Here is a 24,941-nt window from a genome sequence, read left to right as displayed (position 1 = left end):
CCAATCGTCAAACCAAAACACTGAGTATCAAAAGTACTTAGAGAGACTTAGGTTGAAGCCATAATAAAACATACAGTGCTTCTAAGTGTCGGAGAATGAATGAAACAAAATAGCTTATGTAATGTACAGCAAATCGACGACGTGCCGCGCCATCTTTCGATCGAGCGGACAACTTAAAACAACTCGACACATTCGCTCCATTCACTTTCATTTCTAAAGGGGGATGTTTTGTGACTGACAGGCTCATTTGCCAGATTTGACCCTCCTTGACTTTTTGTTAGATTATCAAAGTCAAAATATACTTTATTTGCTAAGTTTAGAAACTTGTGCTAAAAGCTTCCTAATCCTAGAATTTACAGTACTAGTAGATATTTGGATAGACTTAAAACTGGATGCAGAATCCATTTTGATTGTACATAGGAGCATATTTCATATCATCAAAGAAAAAACTAAAAAAAGAAGAAAAGAAAAGGCAAGAACTAACATAAAACAAGAATAAAAAAATGTGATCAACAGATATATAATTAATTTTAAATATTAAAATGAGTCGTTAGAATACTTTTTAATGCTGTAGTAAGCTTTTAGTAAGATTAATTTCTTTAGTTCCCTCCTAAACTTTTTAAGGTCTGTAACAGTCCTAATCGAAAAAGGAACATGATTAAATATTTTACGACTAATAAATATAAGAGAGTTTCTCGTAAGTGAGCAGGTGGGGATTGGAAGAGATAAGTTGTTTACTTAACGAGTATTATATGGACTATCGTGCAGGATGGTGGACTAACGGACTTATGTATGAGTATAGCAGTTTCCAATATAAAGAGTGAGAAAACTGTTAAAATTCTTTCAGCTACAAAAAGAGGTTTACAAGAGACTCTCAGACCAACACCACACAGATACCTTAATGCTTTTTTCTGAATAGTAAAAATGATGTTAAAGAGTCCCTTGGAGCACAAACCCCAAAATGGCAACCCATACCGGATATGAGAGTCTATTAAGGCGAAATAAACTGAACGAGCAAACAACCCCCCCAACTCATGCCTGGCAATCCTGACTGCAAAACAACCAGAAGAAAGTTTAGCAGCGAGGCTCAAAACATGGTTGTCAAAACTTAAACTCTCATCAATGAAGAGGCCGAGAAATCGAAAATAATCCCCACTATGTAGTGGGCTCTGCTCATCAAACAAAAAGCCCTCCCCATTACACTTAAAGCCCCGAATAAAAGTCTTATCAACATTGAATACAAGCTGATTGCAGATGCACCACTCTTTAATTTTGTGAAGGTCCTCTACTATGAGAGATCTAACTACTTTTTGATCTTTGTTATGCCACAGAATTGTAGTATCATCGGCAAACTGAACCACTAGTCTATGCAGTGGTAGAGAGCTTTTTAAGTCATTAACGTATAATAAAAATGAAATAGAACCTAACACTGACCCTTGAGGTACACCACATTTAAGGTGTGTTATCCTTGAAGAAAATCCAGATGCAACCACTCTCTGGGTGCGACCAGACAGGTATGACTTCAACCACCTGAAAGCCACTTCCCTAAATCCGTAAAAATCAACCTATGACTGCAGTACTCCATGATCCACACATTGATATTGATAAAGAATAGAGTAATGGCTAATGCACCTACGCCTGCAAAAGACATGAAAAACAGAATTCATTTTGCTTGTTTATTAGTGACACGAACAATGTTACAGCGAATATGAAACTCATTCCAAGAAAGTGTTTGGAGGTCGAATAAGGCGGCCAGTTTGAACAACTTCTTAATAGACGATAAATAATTAAAAAATAGGTACTAAGAATTTGTTTTATTGTACTTACATACTTAGTCATAGTTCCGTAACTAGTAAACCAATTAATTTTTTTTGCATACAGAGTGTGGGATGAAATGTCGTCAAAAAATATCATAAAATGAGTTTCTCCGTATACTTATGATACATTATAACACTTTAAAAGACTCTCTCTGTATATACAGTGTGAGTCTGTAACTTAACTAATAAATTCAGTAGTTTTTATTTCTGAAAAAAATTCTTGGGTCCGTCGATTAGTATTTTTAGTTGCGCTCTTTTTTGTTGAAAACAAAGTTATACAGTGTGTCCCAAAAATAACATATCACGTCATCGACGATTTTTTTAAATAACAACCCTAATTTTTTATTTCCAAAATTTCAAGTTTATGCGATTAACCGTTTTCAAGATATTTAAAACTTTTTTTTATTTAATTTTATTTATTATAAATTATAAAATTATTATAAATTATCCCACACGTATTTGAAAATCGTTTTGAACATTTTTCACGATTTATGGAGAAATTAATATACAGTGTGTCCCAAAATTTAAATACAAATTGTTATCGATGATTTTTTTAAAAATGCCTTTTATTGCTTATTTCTAAAGAGCATATCGACTTAGAAACTGCAAAATTTAAATGTTTTGTGACTTGTAGTTTTCAAGATATGTAATTTATTATTTTGTATTTAGAAATTATAGGCCTAATTGTCATTAAAGAAAATCTAAGGGGAGCAAGATATTTACAGCTTTTACCAGAAGAACTAATTGAAGAGTAAACAAAATATTTTAATTATCACATAAACTTGAAGTTTTGCGACTATATATATAATTTGACAGGACCTTTAAATATACGCAATAAAAAATTAGGGTTGCTATTAAAAAAAATCGTCGATGACGTCATATCTTATTTTGGGGACATACTGTATAACTTTGTTTTCAACAAAAAAGACCGCAAATAAAAATACTAATTGACAGGTCCGAGGATTTTTTTGAGAAAAAAAAAATTAGTGAATTTATTATTAAGTTACAGACTCACACTGTACAAAACATAAGTAAAAATGTAATCAAATCATTAATATTCAATGATAATTTTTCATGTTATATTAATAGTGATCTAACGAATTTATAATTACAAAATAAATGTTATGAGATTGTTTGCCTTGAGTTGGTTTTTCCTGTTATTTGTTGTGTTTTTGATGGAAAATTTGTTTTTTTTCTTACGGTTTTATGGGACACTTGAAAGCTTTTCAAATGTTTTGAAACTAGAAGAAACTTTTATACTCATGACGACACAACTGCTGTTAACTTAATACTATAACGCTAAAATAATCAGAAAATAGAAATAGTGGACTACGGTACTACGCAAAACGTTACCTGCCAAAGGAACGGTCAGCAACATCCGGATAAATTAATTAAGGGTAAAAAAGCAGAAAAGCGTAAATGTAATTTAAAAAAAACCATCCATTAAGATACGATACTGATTTTTAATCCAGGTTCCATTAAGAATCTCTAAAGCTGCAGTATCAGTAGACATATAGGTATATATACTGTAGATTTAGAGTTTTTGTTTTAACCTGGAAAGCATAATATCATGGAAAGCAGAATCATTATAATATTAAATCTGTTATTACATCTTGCTGAATAAAAAGGGACTAATCTCATTAGACAATACTAAAAACTATATTGATGATAAAGTTGGTGTATCATACTAGCTTACCCCTCAACACTTGTAAGTTCTTTTATGCAGAACTAAGAAATCCAGATCTATACTATCCAATATCTTATTACAATCATGTAACGGTAACGGTTAAAAGGTGGACAACTAGACTTTTTGGACTATACATAATATATACTATTCATTGACTACATCACAAAAAAAATTATACACAGAATTAGTCTCCAACTGGACAGTTTCTGAATATTAAATCTGACCAACATGCTATCACAGGATCAGTATTGAAAATATAAGATATATAGCTTCATATTCTAGCTGCATGTTCTCACAAAAGTTTTAAAGAGTTTTATAGGAATGGAAATTTGTCTAAAGTTTTTGGTATTCCGGATAATAAAACCTGGCAAACTTAAAGCCTTTTTAATTATATGTGAATAGTGCACATCAAACTTTAGATTAGATTGCAGTATGTGACTCCAAGATCTAAACATTTATCCAAATTGCAAGTGGTAATAATAACTAATTGGAGTCAGAAGATGTGTAAAAGTAATGGAAAAACACTTTATTATATTTAATAATAATAATAATATATTGTTTTTAAACCAATTTGCCAAATTGTTTAAGTCAATCTAAAGATTTACGTTGTCATCGGCAAATAAGAGAGTTTGAATCGTTAACGAATAGGTGCTATATTGATACCTTAAAGGACACCTGATGACGTTATGTAAGGTGTTATGTTAAAAAAAATCTGAGAAAGATGTTAGAAAGCCTTTGCCTGTTAGAAAGGTATGAGTGAATGAAATTTAGTGGGTTACTTGAGAAGCCAAAGCCTCTTAATTACTGCAGTAGCAGCTTATGATTAACCGCAGGGTTAAAAGCCTTCTCTGCATTAGTAAATATAGCATCAAGTTTGTAAACAAACATGGATTAGAGACTGTGGATCTACTGATTTATTCAAATACTTTAGTAATAAGGTCGGTCCGTTTTTGTTCCGACTTAAAAATTAAAAAGAACCATAGATGTCAAAGTCAAAAGCCAAAGTCAAAAAGTGCTTTATTGTTTAAAAAAATATACATTTTTGTTAACAAAGCATGATATATTTACTGATACTCAAAATATAGCTTAACAAGATGAATAAAAATAATTATACTTCAATAAAGGCGTAAAATATAAATTGATTATATATGATTTAAGTTATAAAACGAATTATAAAATAGTAAAACAGAATAAAATATCAAAATCTGGCAAAACTTATAGTATAAAAATAAAGGGTATATCATAAACTATAAAACCAATTATAAAACATATATAAAACTTTAGCCTCATTCACAACAAGAAAGGAACCCATAAAACTATACAATATCCTCAAGGACGACCCGGTAGATCTCTTCCAAGATAAGATTTGCTTAAAAGTAACTTCTTCAGCAATCATCTAAAAGCCCTTAATGTATTAGTTACTTTTAAACCAATAGGCAAATGATTAAAAACTTTTCGACCCCCATATAACAATGACCTCTTCTCCAAAGTACTGTTAGTCACATGCAGTGGTGTTGGACCTTGCAGCCTGCTACGATTTTTAAAAATAAGGGAAGATGTTTTCAAAATGAAGAGAGAAGTCAGCATCAAGATCCTCTGTTCCACAAAGTGCGTTCTGCAGGATTCTCTTTGAGGAACATTTACAATGAATCAAACTGCACTCTTTTGAGTAGTGAGGAGGATATTTAAAAGACCTTGATTAGGCACATCCCAGAACGGTATACCATACCGGAAATGTGGCTCAAATAAAGAAAAATATACAGTTCTAGCCAGTTTGTGACAACTTTCCTCACTGCAAAGCATCCCGAAGAGAACCTCCTACTTAAAGCCAGGATATGCTCCTCAAAATGCATATTACAGTCAATAAGGATTCTCAAGAACCTAGCCACAGACACCTGAGGAAGATCTCCATTAAAAAGTAAATCCGCGAGATCACATTTTAGTCTTATCAAGTGAGTCTTGCTCAGATTTAAACACAAGCGATTGCAGTCAAACCACGCTTTAACGATAATTAGATCATCAACTATTGTTCGCTTCAGCCGCCCAATCTCCATGTTCTGCCATAGTATTGAAATATCGTCGGCAAAAAGGGTGGAGTAACCAGAGATATTCAACTAAACAAGATCATTAATATATAGCAGGAATAAGACAGGACCCAAAACAGAGCCCTGTGGGACACCACCGTTAACTTCCAATGATGAGGACCTTGCTTCCGAGCACACAACATGTTGATAAAGGCAATCAAGGTAAGATCGAAACCAGGAAAGAGCCAGGCCTCGAAAGCCACATCTCTCGAGCTTTAACAGCAGTATTCGGTGATCTACACAATCGAAAGCCTTGGACAGATCACAGAACACCGCCGCCATCAACCCGCCCTGATTCAATCCAAAATATACACCCTCAAGAAAACTGTAGACAGCATCATGAGTACTCCTGGCCTCCTGACAACCATACTGTTTAGAAGTTATTAAATTAAATGATTGAAGAAAATTAAACATCCTTCTTTTAACCAGTTTTACGATGACTTTGGACAATGTAGGTAGTAAAGAAATCGGACGAAAGTTGGATGGCTCGCCCGAATCACCAGCCTTGTATAAAGGGATCACGGTTGCAGATTTCAGGCAAGAAGTAAAAACAGCTTGTAGCCAAGATCCATTAACACACACTGAAAGGGTTTCCAAGGCTTTGTCAGGCATTTGTTTTTTTATTCAAAGAAAATCAGGATCGAGGGGATAGAGTTGCTTAAAAGACTGGGTTTGATTTGGTTTTAATTTGTAATTATGCACATTTACCGATGAATATACATCAAATTCTTTGAAATTTTATGTATAATTCAAAAATGTAGTAATACATAGGTTGTTCCATTTATAATAATTGTCAGTTTTACATAGAAGCGATAACAACGCATTATTTAAAATATTTTTAGGAAATAATTTTTACTACTATTTAACATTTCCAAATTTTAAATTGATTGATTTTGTCATTCTCCTAAAATATGTAGCATACATCATAATCAAAGTCATCGGTCACCCTGTAAACGGTATTACAAGTTCTGATATTTAAAATGTTCTATACAGGGTGGTCCAGTTTCGATGGCGGAAAATTAAATGGCCGACGGAGAACGAAAAAATAATAAGTTTACTATTATAAATAATATTCGAAAAATGTTTCTCTAACTCTTCTGAACTATTATTTAAAAACTCCAGAAATAGTTGTGCGTTTAGCCTTGGAGGTAGGAAATGCGAACCACAAACATTATCACGAATAACGCCCAACCAAACATTAACGGAAAATTCATTTTGAAACGATCTTGGCCGAATTGCATGAGGATTCTGTTGTGCCCAAACATGAATGTTATGAAAATTTATCACTCCGCGTCTTGTAAAACAAGACTCATCCGTCCAAAGTATCTTGTGTAAAAAGTCGGGATTTTCCTCTGTTGAGTTTAAAAGCCACTGACAAAATCTTACTCTCTTTTCAGCATCATCACCAGTGCCAAATTTCTTTAAAATATCTAAAGTGTTTAATTCTAATAAAAAAAAAATATTTTTTAATTAGAATTTTGACACCCTGTAATTTTTGTAATTTTTTGTATTTTTTTCTGAATATTATTTATAATAGCAAACTTATTATTTTTTCGTTCTCCGTCGGCCATTTAATTTTCCGCCATCGAAACCGGACCACCCTGTAGAATTTACGTTTTTGTTATTATCGTTTATGTTGTATACCATATATTTGTACGTAGGTATACATACTAAAGTTTTTACGTTTTGTAAACTTTTAAATGTGTAATATAAATTTTTAGTTTCTGAATTAAATATTTTTATTTCTTTTCTGTAGCAACCCGCTTAAAAAAAAGTATACGGTATAACCATACCCATCTTAAAGCACTCAACTAATTAATTAGCATTCAAGACAAATATTTAAAAAAAACTATAAATATTATATAAATAATAATTTGATTTGGAAAAACTGTTTGGACACAAAACACTATTCTTGTTACGAAATATCTATTTACGTTTATTTTAGTGTATTATTTACTATATTTAAAGTAAATAATACACTAAACTTCCAAAGTCTAATTTTACTAATCTAGATGGAAACTGTTGAACTTATCAATTCAAATTTTGAATTCTTAATTCAATTCATTTTTGAATCAATAATTTATGCAAAAAAAACATATCGGGTTAACATTGATCTTCTATGTTAGTATAAATAATTTTTTACCTACCTTAACATGTGATTTTAACCTTAGATTGACAAAATAGCCGAAATTGGATAAGTTTTTTCCAGATACGCGATTTATTTATTTTTATGTATTAGGTGATTTAATACTAATTAGTTGAAATAGTTAAATGAAATATACTGACTATAACGAGCCATATTATGTGTTCAAATATATATTTATTTGTCATAAATATTTTATTCATTGATTTAAAGATACCATTTATTTGGATCAAACATATCAATATTGAATTAAACTAGTAATTTTTGGTAAATAAACATATATTTATTTGGTATGAGTATTTCAAAAATGTTGGCATATTTCTTCCAAACACATGGAAATTATGCTTTAACTAAATTAGTACTTGATTATAATTTAGGTTTAAACGTGTGTGTGTTTTTGTGAAATAAACTGTGTTAAAATTAATCAATAAATTCTCAAATTAATTTATATACGTGTGTTGTTGCGACATAGCAAAAAATATGTATATTTTGTTGATAGATCTTTATATTTATTTAAATCAAGTACTATTTTTTTCTGTGTACTAACATCCACACCGGACAAGAAATAAAGTTATAAAAAATGTGTAATACGGAGATCATATAAGGTCATTGGTAAATTAGTTATAGAATCGAATTTCAAATCATATAAAAAGTATTACATGAGGTAATTTTTAAAATTATGTATTTAGGTCTAGAATTGTCAAGAAGAGAAAAATTGTGAAATGTGACTTTATCCCAAAATTTACTATTTCATTCCAAAATTATAACTTTCCAAATCGCATCCAGGAGAAAAGACTAAAGGAAATTAAATATCTTGAGACTTTTTTTTCACAAGTGGACCACTTCCAAAGTAAACTGTTTATTCATATAATTTTTGTTTTGTATTTCTATGTATCTATATATCCATTTTGTACATGAATAAACATATTTTTATTTATTTATTTAGAGTTAAGTGCAAAATAAGATTCGTCAGTGAAACAGCCTGAAATTCATTCTATGCCCTAACTTCACACGTCCAACGTCGTCCCTTTACTCTACGTCTTTCTACAAGTAGTACCTACTGTGCGAGAAATGCTCTTCGGATACTGAATTTAAACTTACGAAATTAGTTTATTACCGAAATTCAAGCTCATAATGAGTTAATAGTAGCTCATTATGTGTTTCAATTTCAATGTTGCGTGTGTAACAAAAATGAGATTCCGTCACTCTACTAATCGTGATTTACCGATCTTGCTGCTTTGTAGTACGGCTCCTACAACCTTATCTGTGCTTTTTAGAGACTATACCTACTTTCCTGAAACGATACCGCATGCTATTTATGGCATATACACAACAACATACATCACTTCATACATATTAAAAACAAAATTACAAGTTCTTGTTTTATATAAAAATCGCAAAGAAGATTTAGCGGGAGCTCATCTATCATCTCAAACCTTGTTGGGTCTAGGGAATCCAATCCCGCAATGCAGGATCCCTCAAATGCGGGATCCCTCCAAGTTTCTGCGGGATCAACATTGCGGGATTTTCCGTGCGGGATCTGCGGGAATCAATATTAAAATTCCGTATTCGACAAGAAAACTACAAACGTCTTTTAAAACGCCCGAGAAAGCAAAAAACCACTCACAAATAATTACGGACTTATCTAGTCGGACATCTGTTATATAATTGCATTACTGCACGGATTTAAATCCAAGGGGAATCCCCGAGCGCCGACGCTTCGTCGCCCGGGATTTCCCGCTGGGCTATTGGAAATAAGTTAAACAAAACAAACAGGTTATTTTACTTTCCGATTTATGTGTGTGCGTATGTGCGTAAGTGGAAAGCGTTTAACTAGTGACTGTAAACGATTTCTTCAGTTAAATAAATTGCGTATTATATCGAATGTAAACTAATAATCGCTAAAATGAGTGTCAGTGGTGAAGAAAGGGTATCCCGAATGGTACCTAAGATGGTATACCGTTTGCAAAGTTTATCACATCGATCGATATGCGCCAACTATTTGAGTCAGAGGGCCACAAATTGCCTTCTTCTGCCGGTACGGTGCAAGGTATGGTAATGGCCTACGGAGAATCAATTAAAAAGAAAACTATGGAAGAACTCGAGGCTCTAAAAAAAACAGCGATTCACAATAACATTTGATGAGTGGTCATCCTTAAGAAATCGGCGCTATTTAAATCTCAATCTGCATGCTTATAACGCTGGATCCGTTAGTCTTTGGAACTTAGGACTAGTGAGAATCCTCGGTAGCTTTCCTGCCGAATGATGTGTAAGAGAAATTGAAAAAAAACTGAAGGAGTTCGGAATCCACCTTGAACGAGATATTGTCGCAGCAACGACAGATGGTGCTGCAGTCATGAAGAAAGTGGGCAGATTGTTATCAGTACATCATCAACTGTGCTATGCTCATGGACTGCAGCTAGCTGTTTGCGACATACTTTACAAAAAAACACATCAAGAGGAAGAATATCTACAAGAAAAGAGTGGATCAGATTTAACTTTTAATAGCAAGCCTGACAACATTGACAGCGAGGATGAAGAACAGTGCCTTTCCGTAGATCAAGAATTTCCAGAGGTAGATTTTCTACCAAGTTACAGGTAAAAAAAACTATTAAAAAAACTCAACTTAAAATAAACTTAAATAATATATTTGTTTCAGGACGCTGATTCAGAAAGTACGACAAATTGTAAAATATTTTAGTTCAAATTCTCCCATGAGAAATGACTTATTGTAAAATTATATTAAAGGAAAATTTGGCAGAGAATTGCAAATGGTCAAAGATTATAAAACACGTTGGAGCAGCCTTGCAGCAATGATTTCAAGGTTCAACCTCGTCAAAGCTCTCATTGACCTTAAAATTACATCATCTTCATATTCATTTACTGAGGATGAATGTAATACGTTGACAGATATTGAACGTGCATTAGAACCAGTTAAGCTAGCTGTAAGCGTTTTGTGCCGCGAAGATGCAAGACTAGTTACTGCTGAAACTACACTGCGATTCATGATCAGCAAATTGGAATGTCATCCTAATTCTGCATTGAGTAAAGAAATGGCTAAAGCTTTACGTTCTAGGATAAAAGAGCGCCGTTCATCACTGATAGGTATGTTACTGTATTTGGAAAATCCAGGCAAATATCTGGAATTTCTGGAGCAACAGTCAGCATCTACCAACGGTCAAGAAGATACATTTTTACTTCATAGCAAATTAAGACTACGAACAGAAATAAAGAGTTTAATTGAGAGGCTGCAAATAGAGAAGTCTTTAGAAGGCCAAACCGAAGCCCAGACCACTTATGTTGAGGTTGTTGAGGAGGATGAAGAGGATAATATACCTTTATCTAATCTAACAGCAAGACGTGAACTATCGGCATTAAATTTAGAAGAGGAATTGAATCGTAGTCTTCGTACTGCTATAAGATGATACCTTGGTTATGTTATATTTTCTCCGAAAATACTTCCAAAATCAATGTGACAAGTGACAAGTGACCTTTAAACTAAGTACTTGAACCACTAACTAATGTATTTTGTATATGAAATAAACACTTTTTTGCATCTACCATAGTTTGTTTATAATTGCATAAGACATAAGACCTTTTCTTAGCAATTAGCATGTTTAATAGGTTTATTACAAAAAGTTATATATGTATATATATTATTAACAATCCCGCATTCTTGCGGATCCGCGGGATCGATGATTTTTATCCCACAGGTTTGCGGCATAAAAGAAGAATATTAAGTTTTGGTGCGGGATTGAATTCCCTAGTCATAACTTATGAAGCACCCTGCATAGACTCCTTTCATTTTTCCAGCAGTGTATTTACTTTATATGTATACCTACATATGTTTTTTTTTAATTTGTCATCCTTTTGTTCTAGTATACGACATCTCAGAGTACCGCCGTAAACACATGAAACAATACGCCACACACGAAATGTTCCGCGCCGACAACTTACCAGCTTGGCGCATACGTCAACAGAGTTTTCGTGAGGCCCTGGAGGAGGCCTGCGGTTGGCTCGGTCATCCTGGCCACCAGGTGGCGGTGCTCGACGGCCCTAACGTCTCGAGGGCGCAGCGACAGGAAATCTACGATCTCGCCCATGGACAACTCGGTTTTAGGGTGATGTTTATCGAGTGCGTCTGTGAAGATCCGGTTTTGCTTGAGAGAAATTTTAAGGTGAGATTATCTTACACTAGAATCAACTTATTTTATATACAAATGTTTCTTCCGCTAGGAAATTCTTCAATATGGTGCCGACTACAAGAACATGGCAACTGAGCAAGCCTTGAAAGATCTTACCTTAAAAATGGCCCACTATAAAGCTCAGTATGAGTCACCGACCTTGGGAAGCCTTTGGGAGTTACCTTGTCCTATGGTAAAGCTTTTGGATGGGGGTGAAGGTGGAGTCATTGCTCATGGTGTTACTGGAGTGAAAGAGGGGAAGATTTTGGCTTATATTTCCACTCCAAAGCCCTATCAGCAGACATTGTACTTTAGCAGGGTAAGTTGTGTAAACCTACCCATATAAATTTTTTTAAATCAAAATATATATTTCAATAACCAAAGTGTATGCTATTATTGAATTAGTGTGAGATTTTTTTCCCAGATAGAATTTTAACATTTCCTCAAACTCATTGTCGCCCTAGTATAGTAAGTAAGCAAAATAATATTTGCTACGCCATGATATCGAAGGTTGCTATACCGACTTAGTCACGTCAGAAAATCGCACATTTCAATTAATTAAAAGGCGGAAGATTTAAATTAAAGGCATACACGTACACATGCAATGAGTAGCATAAGCACATATACAGTGAGGACGCGCAAGTTGGAACACATTTATTTATAATTCAGGAGTGTGTTCGCAAAAAAAAAACGGTCGGACACGTTAATTTTTATTTTTTGTCGCGATTTTTTTTTATGATGAATTCATGTATACAGTGTGACCAAAAGTGATCTAACGACTATCAACTTAATTTTTTAAAATAGAAACACCCATTTTTCATTTTATTTTTTAATTCTGTATAAAATTTTAAGTATATTTTGTATACTATGTCCTATACCTAACCTCAATATTTATTAAGAAATTTGCGTTTAAATTTTTTATAAATAATCATGAATTTTTGGAGTTTATAAAAAGAACAAAACAAAAAAATTAAAATAAATGTTCCAATAGTTGACCATTAACTTCTTGACAGTAACCAAGTCGATATTCAAATTCTTGTAATACTTTACCGCTCTACTATTTCCGCTCTAATTCTATTTTTTAAATTCTTCTAAACTTTCAGGTATATCAAAATAAAATTTAGATTTTAGATAACCCGATAGTTAAAAATCTAATGTTAAGGGTTAAATCTGGCGACCTTGCTGGCCATTCAATAAAATTTCTCCTTCCAATCCATCTATTTGGGAAAATGTTGATAAGGTAATCTCGTACTGTTTGCGAATAGTGCGGGGGGCGCCATCCTGTTGGAAGCATATCGAATCTGCCGGTATAAATGGGTTTTCACCATTGGGTGCATTTGGATAAAGTGCAATTAAACTCGGTACTATCGATTTTGAAGCAACTCTAAATATTTTTAGGGTAGTGGTAGTGGAGGTAAGTGCGCCCTCAATAAAATAGGGACCCACAATTCCTGCTCATACGTTTAATTTCTTGGGAAATTGTGTGTGACTTTCCATACTCTAGTGTAGATTTTCTGGTGCCCAATAACGAAAGTTTTGCTTATTTACAGAACCGTTTAAAAAAAAACTTGCCTCGTCGGAAAAACAATCTTACTTAAAAATTCAACTAATTAATTTAAAAAAAAAACTCTATTCTGCGGATGTGATCACTTTCAATAAGCTCCTGAATTTAATGAATTTTATATGGATGCCATTTATTTCTTTGCCAATATTTTAGAACACATGATTTACTAACCGACTGATCTGCAGCAACTTGTCGAGTTGATTTATGTGGATTTTGTTGTAAATCAAGCAAAATATCTAATTGTCTGTTTTCTGGAAGCATATTTGTCTCTAACATGACCCCCTATTTTTTTTTCAATTTTACTTACTACCGAACAAGTAATAGGCTTCTCCGGGTACTTATTGTTAAAGAGATCGCAAACTTCGGCCCGTGTTCGAGTTTGGTCACCATATCCTACCATGATCAAAATTTCAATTCTTTGTTTTTCAGTTAAACGCGCCATACCTTTAAACTTTGCAACTGCACTTGACACTAAACTAACTGACATTTACGTAAAATAATACATTCTCTTTCCATGCGAATAAATTGTGACAAGGTGTCAACAATCAAATATACCTGTTAAAAAACTATGAAAAAACATCCTTGAATATGCTCAAATGACCCAAACTGTTGCAAATTTATTAATAATGTTGGTATTAGGTATAAGACATGGTATACAAAATATACTTAAAATTCTATGCAGAATTCAAAATTGGAATAAAAAATAGGTGTTTCCATTTAAAAAATTGTAGTTGATGGTTATTGATTATTTATGTTTCACCCTGTATACATGAATTCATCATAAAAAGAATCGCGACAAAAAATAAAAATCGATGTGTCTGAGCGTTTTTTTTTCGAACACACCCCTGAATTTTGAATGAATTTGTTCCAACTTGCGCGACCTCATTGTATATAGCAATTAAGAAAAAAAATGTGCATATCTAAAAATGAATACGTGCATGTGTACATAAGGTTTAAAACGGTTTCAGAAACCGAACTGCCAGTTAATAATATTAAAAGTAAGTGTTCAATGAACATTTATGTCAATTAGCTTTATCTCAAAATATGGTTACAAATAAAATCAGTAAAGGTTTTGTTAAGAGAGCCTATTATAACTTTTTCCTATTTTTTATAATTTACGGGATCTAACAATAGTCGGAGCGAGAAAGCTCTTGTCTCCATGTAATCTGTTTTGTCTTTACATACCAATCAAGTCTCGGTCAGGTGGTCCTTCACGTCGATTGGGTTAAACTTTAGTTAGAGGGAGAAGTAGCAGAAATGTTTTCTGTTTAATTTGTGACTTAGATTTGCTATTGCAAGTTAATATATTTATTTTCGCATCCAAGAGCTTAGTTTGTCAAGCGTGTATATAAGATATAGATAATGACAAATAAAACATATGAGGATACAGTCTTTAGTTCAAATCTAAAATTTATGATTTATACCCCGGGTGGTGCGTATATAGTTAAAAATATCAAATTAAATCTGCTTGCATAAAAATATATTTAAAGAGGTAAAATAATTGGGATTTAACTATACATTAATAAAAAAGTAGAGGTACAAACATGATAAAAATCTTTATTGGTGGAAAATACAAATAAAAACTGTGAACATACAAAATTTAACTTTTTTTTAATTAAGTTTAATAATCACAGGTTTAGCACTGAAAAAAATTTTGATAAATTAATAGGAACGTATAAATAAACAGTTACTGTTATTGCAAGCTAATATATTGATTTTCGGACCCAATGCCTAAGTTGTACAAACGTCACAGGCTAATTCATTTTCTGAGGGGCTTTAAAAGTACTAAAAGTCATACAATTAATTATTTAATTCACATATCAAATGCAAAAAAGGAAGCTGTAATTACATCAAGAATATGTATTATATATTTTACTAAGTGCTTTCCTATTCACAATCGATACAATATTTACTTATTAATTGATAAGATGTGAAGTGCTATCGGATATAAGCAGGATTAACAGATGATTGATTATTTCATCAATCATCATTTTCACCTTTTTTATAGGTTATCGAGGTGTTTAGTAAGATAAAGCTATCATGTAGTAGAGCTATTTTATAATGCTTATAATTTATGCATTTTGCAAAATGTTTATCCTACTATCTGAAAAAAGGCAATTATAAAACCCTTAGCAAGGATCAATAATCCAAAGGAATTCGAAGACCTCAGGCCTATAAGTATATTACCGTTAGTATCAAAAATCTTGGAAAAATTTATTCACCAACAAATTTGGGGATATATTAAATCACATTTTTTAATTCCTGAATGCCAGGCAGGTTTTAGAAAGAACTTAATGAAATCAGAAAAAAAGAATTAACATGTCTTGGGTTGTTAGATTTTAGTAGAGCCTTCGATACTATAAGTCACGAAATGCTATTAGCAAAACTTTATTATTTTGGATTTTCTGGTTATGCAGTAAATTTTTTTAGGTTCCTTTTTAGCTGGCAGAAAAATCAAGTTACCCCATTGTATCTACGGGTGTCCCGCAAGGTTCCATTTTGGGCCCATTGCTCTTTTCTTTATATGTTGCTGACATGATATCTTGTGTAAAACACTCAACATTACAGCAATATGCGGATGATTCCCAACAATATCTTTCGTTTTCACGCCAAAATCAATATCAAAGAGCTCAATTTCAGTTTAATCAGGATTGAAAAAGTATTGATAACTTTTCGCAGGATCACAACTTAAAATTAAATCCAAACTTCCAAATCTTATACAATAATACTGCAATGTGGCAAAATTTGAGGTTTCTCCCAATTTTCATGCACAGATTCGAAATGTTCAGCTACCAGTAGTCAATGAGGTCAAAAATCTGGGCGTGTATTTTGACAGTGGTATTACATTTTATATCTACATATTAAAAGTAAACTTAAAATTGCATATATACGCCTAAAAAAAATATATATATACGCTATTGCATATATACGCCTAATATTAAATATTATTTATGTAATTTACTAGTTCTCTCTTTGCTCGATTACTGTGATGTTTTGTATTCTGATTCCTTGAGTGAAACAACTGCTTACTTTATACAAAAACTACAAAACTGCTGTATGCGTTTTGCATTCAAAATACCATTTAGGAATCATATTACTCCCTATTTAAATAACAATTTTATTTTGAATATGAAAAATCGAAGAAAATGCACACATTTATTTATAATATATATTTTAAAAAAACTCGAGGGCCTCTATATTTAGTAAATAATTTTAAAAATCATCTTCATATGTATTACACTAGATTTATAAATTTATTTAGAGTCCCCCAGCATAGAAACACAAATTTTCAAAAATTTTTTGTTTTTGTAGCCTCTCGACTTTGGAATAAATTCCCTGAGCATGTTAAACAATTTTCAATTAGATATTCAAAATTATCTCCTTGAAAAACAACAATGGAATGCTTAATTTAATTTGAAATAAATACAATTAAGGTGTTAAAAAAAACATGAAAATGGCTGTATACATTTTTTATTATTTCTTTACAAGTAGCATTTGTTACCTGCCACGTTTTCCTTTGCACCCCTTGCGCGTCTACCTACCTCCCTCTGATATTTCTTTTACTGTTAAAAAAAACACAAAAAAATAAATTTGTATTAGGAGACGACTTATATTGGCCTGGTTAATAGTTATTATTAATCTTTGTTTTTATTTATTATTCTTTTTTAAAAAAAGGGCCTTGCTACACAGGTTTGCACCTGTGCTAACGGTTTCATAATCGGCATGGACTTATTTATCATAATGATTTATTTATTGTAAATTGATAATTATGTTTGTAATTTTATTAATAAATAAATTTATTTTGAATTGGAATTTATAAAGCAGAACATATTTCTTTTGGTAATAAGAGTATGATTATTATATTATTGGAAATATCGTGACAGAATATCAAAAAGCTGCCATTTATAGCTTTTATTAAATTTTATATTGTTATTTTTATATTGAATTCTAAAATGTTTTATAAAAATATGTTTGTTTGCCAGGCAAGAATGTTTGTTTTCTGTTCAGTTTTTCTAGGGCTTCAAAGTAGAGATAAAAAAGGGATCATAAAAATAAAATTGGAACAACTTAAAAACACTGGTTTTAGTATTGTATGAACAACTGTGCAGCTGTGAGGTTTTTATTTAAAATATGCCGCGTAGTGTGCATTATTCGCTGGGCCTAAAACAAAAAATTATTGATGCCTATTTATCTGGGAAAAAGCAAAAGTATGGATATCAACTATATTTGGAGTTCGAAAAAAAGTATCAATAAAAATTAAGTTTTTAGCCGCAGTTGGTGACGCAAACGTGTCTTTCAGGATTATTCAACGTCTGTTACAGTTTTTTTTTGTTAGTCAATTGAGGGTACCTTTCCTGTATAAATGGGCATATAGTTTATTTGAAGCTGTCACTATACTATAAATATTTATGGTATTTTTAAGGTATTATTTAAGAAATAAGTTGGGATAATTGGTTTATTCTGTTAGGGCAAAAATATCTTAAATAAAAGTCAAAATTAATTTAATGAAATTTTACTTAGGGAAACATATTGACAGTATTTAAGTAACTCTAGCAACACAGCAAACTTGTTCACCGATAAATGTATATTAGATTACATTTTTATTATAGGACTTTTCATAAAATTGAAGCCGCTCTAGCACTTGTCCATTTTCTCAAGTTTAAGATTTGAAACAAGGAAAAAAATGAGGGTTAACATAATAAAGTGAAAACAGTAAAGAAAATAATGGTTATAGTCTAGCTAAACAGTACTGATCTAATTACAAATAATATAGATATACTATACTACCGCTCAAAGGTATTTGCCCACATATGACTGTTTTAAAGTTATAACTAAAAATAATAAACCCCTCAGTTATTCTTATGAATCGGTTTATTTATAACAAAATGAATATAAACAATACATTTTTCAATTAATTAAATTTAAGAAAATCAAATTTTGGATTCATCTACATGTCCGCCTCGATTTTTAATAACAGCTTTACAGAGTTTCGGTAGTCTTCTAATAGTTCTAATTAATTTGTCCAAAGTTTCCTGAGGTATCTTGTGCCACTCTTCTTGGATGATCCTCCACAACTCTTCTTTTGATGTGAGGCATGATTTTCGCACTTGTCTATCCAGTTCATCCCACAGTAATTCGATAGGATTGAGGTCCGGTGATTGTGGGGGCCATACCATAACTTTCAGAAGATGTTGCCTTTCATTGGCATAACGGCGAACAAAAACTCGCCTCTTCGTTCCAAAAACCTCGATTTTCCAGTCACAAAGAATGGACCATTGATCCATTCTTTGTGTGATTGGGCCCACTCAAGTCTTTTCTTCTTATTAACATCCTTCAGTAGCGGTTTTGATACAGCTAAACGTCCTTTAAGACCAGCATTATAAAGTCGCCGTTTTACTGTCGAAACACTGACCGCTTTTTTACGCTCCTTGTTGATTTTTGCTGTGATTTCAGGGGCGGTAAGGCGTCTATTGCGTTTGCTTGTAATTATAATATTTAAATCCTCCTTTGAACTTGTTGCCTTTGGCCTTCCCGATCGAGGTTTGTTGCTAATAGTCCCTTCTCTGGTGAATTTCCTAACATTATAATCGACAGTCCGCCTTGGAATTCCCAAATCCGTCGAAATTTGACGGTTAGTCTTTCCAGCCTTATGAAGTCCAATGATAATACCTTTTGTTTCTACCGATAACTCTTTTGTTTTAGCCATTTTAAAGAATGTTGAAAAACCAGCAAAGAAACGGTGACAATCGTCAATAAGCAAGCGAAATTATTTACCAATGTTACATAAAATCAATTCTTGAAGACTAAACACCTTTAAATGTTTCAAATTTCATCGGAAACTAGCTGTAAACGGATTAGTTTTTTAGAAGAAATACATATTTTCACAACATTGTTATTTGCGAGACTATTTTTAAATACTCAGTGTTTTTCAACGAACCATAGTTGATAGGTATGCTGTTTAAGCATATATGCAATTTACAAAAGAGATACAATCTAAATATAGGTATAAAGGTAAGATTTTTGTATCTAATTTAAAATATAAAAAAGAATACATGGTGGGCAAATACTTTTGAGCGGTAGTGTAGATTAAAATTAAGTACTTTACCATTTTTTTTTTATCCAAGTCGTCTCATTGATCAGTACAGTCCTCTGAAGTCGCCCTCAGCTTCTTGTTGTGGCTTACCCAGGAAAAAAATATTAAAAATAAACTATACCTTCCTTTGTTACACTGGTTTCTTCCGGACTAGCCGTTATTGGTCTTGCCGGTCTTCTCAGTTGCAACTGCGTGCTATGGTACTTTTGGCTCCTATACTTCTTTTCTCTATAGCATCTGGATGCTGAGGTTGGATTAAAGGATTTCTAACTTTCTTTGGATTCGGGGAAAGATTGCCAGTTATTTTTGGGCGGAGCCAGAGCCCGAGACCCACTCCTCGCAGAGATAACAAAGCTTGAGTGAGTCGGGCGGAGGACTGAGCGATAGTGATGCGCAACGATTACTTTTATAAGTATCGAGTAGATACTGATACTTTATATTAAAGTATCAGATACTTTGTATTCGTTACAAAGTAATCATTACTTGTCTACTTGTTAGTGAATATACAGGCGAATATTAAGATTTGATATGAATACCTATATTAAATTTAGGGCTTGCTTTGGCGTTTGTTATATTTTTTGATTATAATAGAGGGTTATCAAGTTTTAGTATAAGATATTACAAAATGATACTTTAATACTTATGCTAATAAAAAGTAATCAAGTAATCGGGCACGACGGACGAATTCAAATACTTTTACCTAGAGCAAGGTATCGAGTATCGAAGTATCAAGCAAGTGCGTGGCGACAACGCCGGGTAAATATAAATAGGTATTATTGATTAATTATTGTTGGGCTGATCGGCAGCGGTTTATTTCATTTTATTAACAATATTGCCATATTTTACTTATAAAATATATTTGGTACGCATAAGCAGCCACCGGTGACATGAAAATTTGGGATTTTAAAAAGTATTCGAGTAACGAGTAGTTGGGGTCGAAGGATTCAATTACTTCTAATCTTCGCATGTATCAGATATTAAAGTATCGAGTAGATAGATACTATCCGCACATCTCTACTGAGCGATCTCAGTCCTTTGGTTTCAACTTAGATACTAAAAGAACTGTTTAGTGAGCATATTTGAATTCGGCGGCTACTATCACATTACGCCTTTCCATGGCCGGTTTTTCCTTGGTCTCAGGAGAAATTCTCCTATTAGGGTGTTGTCCACACTTCTGACTTTTTCCTTAAACTTCGAATGTTTTTTTTAACTGTGTATTCTTGAATAGTATCAAGTTTGCAGTCAGAGTGTCGTTCAACATTCCTTACGAAGAAGGGTGCATTAGTGAACATCCTCAAACACTTATTTTGAAACACCTGAAGCTTTCTGATGTTCGTCTTTGTGGTATTCCAGAAAATGTTTGAGGCGTAAAGCAGTTTAGGACGTAGAACGGGTTTGTAGACCATTAATTTCTTACTTAAAGAGAGCTTACTGCTCCTGCAGAGAAAGGAGTAGAGCGCATAAATGGTAGCATTGCATGAATTAATTTGTTTTTTGATGTGCGTTTTGAAGTTATTCTTTTTGTCAAAATATACTCCTAGGTACTTTACCTCACCTTTCCATGGGACCAGCGAGCCCGAAATTGCCAAATTTGGGATGTTGCGGTTATGGTTTTTTGTTATTAGAATGATATATATTGATATTTTCATTTTCCAGTTGTTTATAATATTTTGATTTTCCAGTTGTTTGCTCACTCTATAATTTTATCTAGATGACTCTGCATGTACGCTGATATCTGTACTAAATTTTTACAGCTCACAAAGAGACAGGTGTCGTCCGCGAATAATGCGACTCGCGAATAGTGTGTGCTCTTTGGAATGTCCGCTTGGTATATGTTAAATAAAACTGGTGCGAGCGGGGAGTTTTCAAATTCAAAACAAATTTATTCATCATGAAGGTAAATAAATAATCATATACAAAATTGTAGCATAATAATATACATATGTTGTACAACTTACCAAATACATGATAAATAGGTCCATGCCTCGATTATAGAGAACCGTTTACACAGGTTCATCATAAGATAGAACCTGTGTGGCATAGCCCTTCAAAAATCTTAAAAGTAAAAAAAAAAGATTTTCTTAATTAATCGAGACATGCATGTGTTGAGTATCATATTTGAGTATTTAAGTAAGGCGAATCAGGCGGGGGTTCTGGATATGCAGGAAAGGTAAATTAATTAATATTTCTAACAATAATAACTAGACGGCAATAGAAGATCGAGCGGCTCTTTTAATTGTTATTATAGATTAAGTATCATTTTTTGAGAATCAAGCAGTTTATTTCGAATATATATTTTTTAAATGCAGTAAACGGAAAACTGTTGCAATTAGCCGGAAGTCTATTCCAAAGTTGAGAGACGTCAAAAACAAAAGATTTTTGAAAACTTGCTGTTCTATGTTGTGGTATTCTAAATAAATTTATAAATCTAGTGTTATGCTCATAAAGAAAATTTGTAAAATTGTTAGCTAAATATAATGGCTCCCTAGTTTTTATAACTTTATACATCAAAGAATACATGTGATATTTTCTACGATTTTTCATATTTAGAATTAAGTTATGTTTAAATAAGGAGAAACGTGACTTCTAAATGGAATTTTGTAAGAAAAACGCATACAACAATTCTGAAGTTTTTGTATTGAGTAAGCGGAGTCTTCAGTCAATGAATCCGAATATACCACTTCACAATAATCAAATAAGGATAAAACGACATAAAAAATATTTAGTTTTAGGAGATAAATGATTTTTTAAGCCGTAAAGTTTTCTTAAGCGCATGTATGCAATTTTGAGCTTATTCTTTATATGTGTTTGAAATTAAATACCGCTATCAAGGTATACTCCTGTATTCCCTGTATTCCCTAAAAAGTTTTTGACCTCTCGTACTACTGGTAGCGGCTCATTACGAATCTTTGCATTTAAAGTTGTTGCTGCATTAAGGCCGTTCTTTCCACTACCCAAAAAAATTACACATGATTTAGACGAATTTATTTTCAAATTATGGTCGCAGGAAAAGTTATCTATATTTCCTAAATCCTTATTAAATTGTTCTTCTTATTATGGGTAGAGTTTCACGTGAAAATGAAGTATACAGCTAGGAATCGTCAGCATATTGTTGTAAGATTGAGTACTTTATGCAGGATTTCATATCTGCAACATACAATGAAAAAAGCAGCGGCCCCAAAATAGAACCCTGGGGAACACCGGTAGATACAGGATAATAACTTGATTTTTCAGTTGTAGAAGCCTTGTTTATTCCTACGCAATTCGCTCTATTATTAAGATATGACTTAAAGAAATCAATCGCGTTATTCGAAAAACCAAAATAATAAAGCTTTGCTAATAACATTTCGTGGTCTTGGGGAACTTGATCGCTCTGATCCTGTTATAGGAGGTGATAGTTCCATTTATTTTAACAGTAAATTCCCTGTCTTTCAGGAAATTTTTAATAAGTTTAGTGAATCTTGCTGACACCCCCAAATTTCTGCAACTTTGGAAAAATTTTGCTCTTTCAAACAAGTGCAATGAAAACTTAAAATAAAATAAAACCTAAACACCCGGTATCTTATAAACTAATAATTTTTGGGTCTACGTTTATGTGAAATTTTTTAACCTAAACCATGACCATGACTTAATAGTTACAACCTTGTATTATAATTGATCTGTGATTTGCAACTAGGTTTTATATTTTTGATTTTATTATTATTTGTTAATGACTTTCTTTGTTTTAATCTGTATATTTCTCTTGTGAAATCTGAAATAAAATAAATAAATATTCTCCCTTTAAGACGTTTGCCATTATTTTTAACGATAATTTCATTTTTAGCACGGTGAAAGCGAATTTAACGTGATCGGTAGGATTGGTGGTGACGCTCCTTTGTCTCCCAGGGGTCGCATGTACTCTCAATCCTTGGCCAAGCACGTTCAAGCCCTTAATTTGCCTTCACTTCAAGTATGGACTTCCACTTTGCAAAGGACTAAAGCCACTAGTGCTTTAATTAACGCACCTCAACAACATTTACACGAATTGGATGAGATTTGGTCGGTAAGTAATGATTTCTCTATATTGAGTTCAAAAAAATACAATGTGATTTAATCTAATTTGATAAAAGACTTAAACCTGGCATATAAACTAATTGAGATTGTGAAAAAAAAACGAAAATAGCATACTTCTGATAAGCTGGAAAAATTAGTAGGCATGAATTTATAAAATAAATATTTTGATCAGTATGTTTATTATGGCGCAATTAACGAAGAACCTGACATTAACCAAATATTGACTGATTAATTTAAGATCCCCTTGTTATCAATATTTTTTGATTTCCTGTTTTTGGTTTTGCGCCTTAAAAAAATAAAATATCACACGTTCACATTATGTATCAGAAATGGTTTTTATCAAGGTTTTAGCAAAATATACTATTTTTTTTATTTATTTGGTTGGAAGGGAATATATTTCCTATTAACTTAAATGGTAAAAAATTGATGCCACATATTTAAATACTCATAAAACCAATTCAGAGTTATTTTATTTTAAGCCCCATATTCTCAATTAGAGAAAACAAACTGGCGAAATAAAAAAAATTTATTTAGGAAAATATTTTAATACCCATATATGGGTAGATTGGCTTATTCCGCACCTCAAGGGCCATCAGAACGAATTACCAAATTAATTATTACGCTTACAATTTAAAATATGAACTGTGTATAAATATATATTTTTCTTTCATCTTTCTTTATATATTCTCTTCTTAAACATAGAAAGAGAGCGGCAAAATAAATTTACAGAAAAAAATTTGGAATTTATAAGGAAAGCATACGACTTAACGGCGAATTCCTTGCTATATTGGTTCTATACAAACAGACTGGAAACAAATACGAATTTCGAAAATTTCGCTGAGGTATATGGAAAAGTATTTGGCATATTAGATAATCGAGTCAATCTGATAGTTAATTATTGTATAGAGAAAGAACATGTCTGTGTGAGAGCGCCGTGTTTCAAGAGAATATAATTGATAATTAACTCTAAGTTATATTAAATTAGCATGTAGGTTAAATATACCAGTATTTTTATAGTCCAAACGACGTCCAAAGGACTATAAGTATAGGCAAAATATAACGCTTTTAGAGGTTAGTAGCCTACTATTTCTTACAATTAATCCCAGCATTCGATTACACTGGATGCTTAAGTAATTAATATGTTCTGCGAAAGTTAGCTTTTGATCATATATGACACCCAGATCCCTCACTTTATCAGTCCTCTTAAGTAGAATTTCATTAAAATTATAGTCGAATTGAAATAAGTTAGTTTTTTTTATCAACAATAGGCACTTAGTACACCAAAGGAAATCAGTTTGCGATTGCAATACAAGAC

At 32.4% G+C, this 24,941-nt stretch overlaps 1 protein-coding gene across 1 annotated transcript in view; it reads left to right on the top strand.

The window, feature by feature from the left end:
• The window catches only part of LOC126737268 (6-phosphofructo-2-kinase/fructose-2,6-bisphosphatase-like), a 93,957-nt gene that overhangs the window by 49,806 nt on the left and 19,210 nt on the right, over positions 1 to 24,941 (top strand). Inside the window, exons 3-5 of the mRNA XM_050442091.1 lie at positions 11,611 to 11,909; positions 11,968 to 12,234; positions 23,397 to 23,615. Of these exons, the coding sequence (XP_050298048.1) occupies positions 11,611 to 11,909; positions 11,968 to 12,234; positions 23,397 to 23,615 (785 nt within the window). The remainder of the gene's footprint in view (positions 1 to 11,610; positions 11,910 to 11,967; positions 12,235 to 23,396; positions 23,616 to 24,941) is intronic.

The sequence above is a fragment of the Anthonomus grandis genome, chromosome 6 (genome assembly GCF_022605725.1).
Source record: "Anthonomus grandis grandis chromosome 6, icAntGran1.3, whole genome shotgun sequence".
Taxonomy (NCBI): domain Eukaryota; kingdom Metazoa; phylum Arthropoda; class Insecta; order Coleoptera; family Curculionidae; genus Anthonomus; species Anthonomus grandis.
Note: the sequence above shows the minus strand (reverse complement) of the source record. Positions and strands in the feature narration are given on the sequence as shown.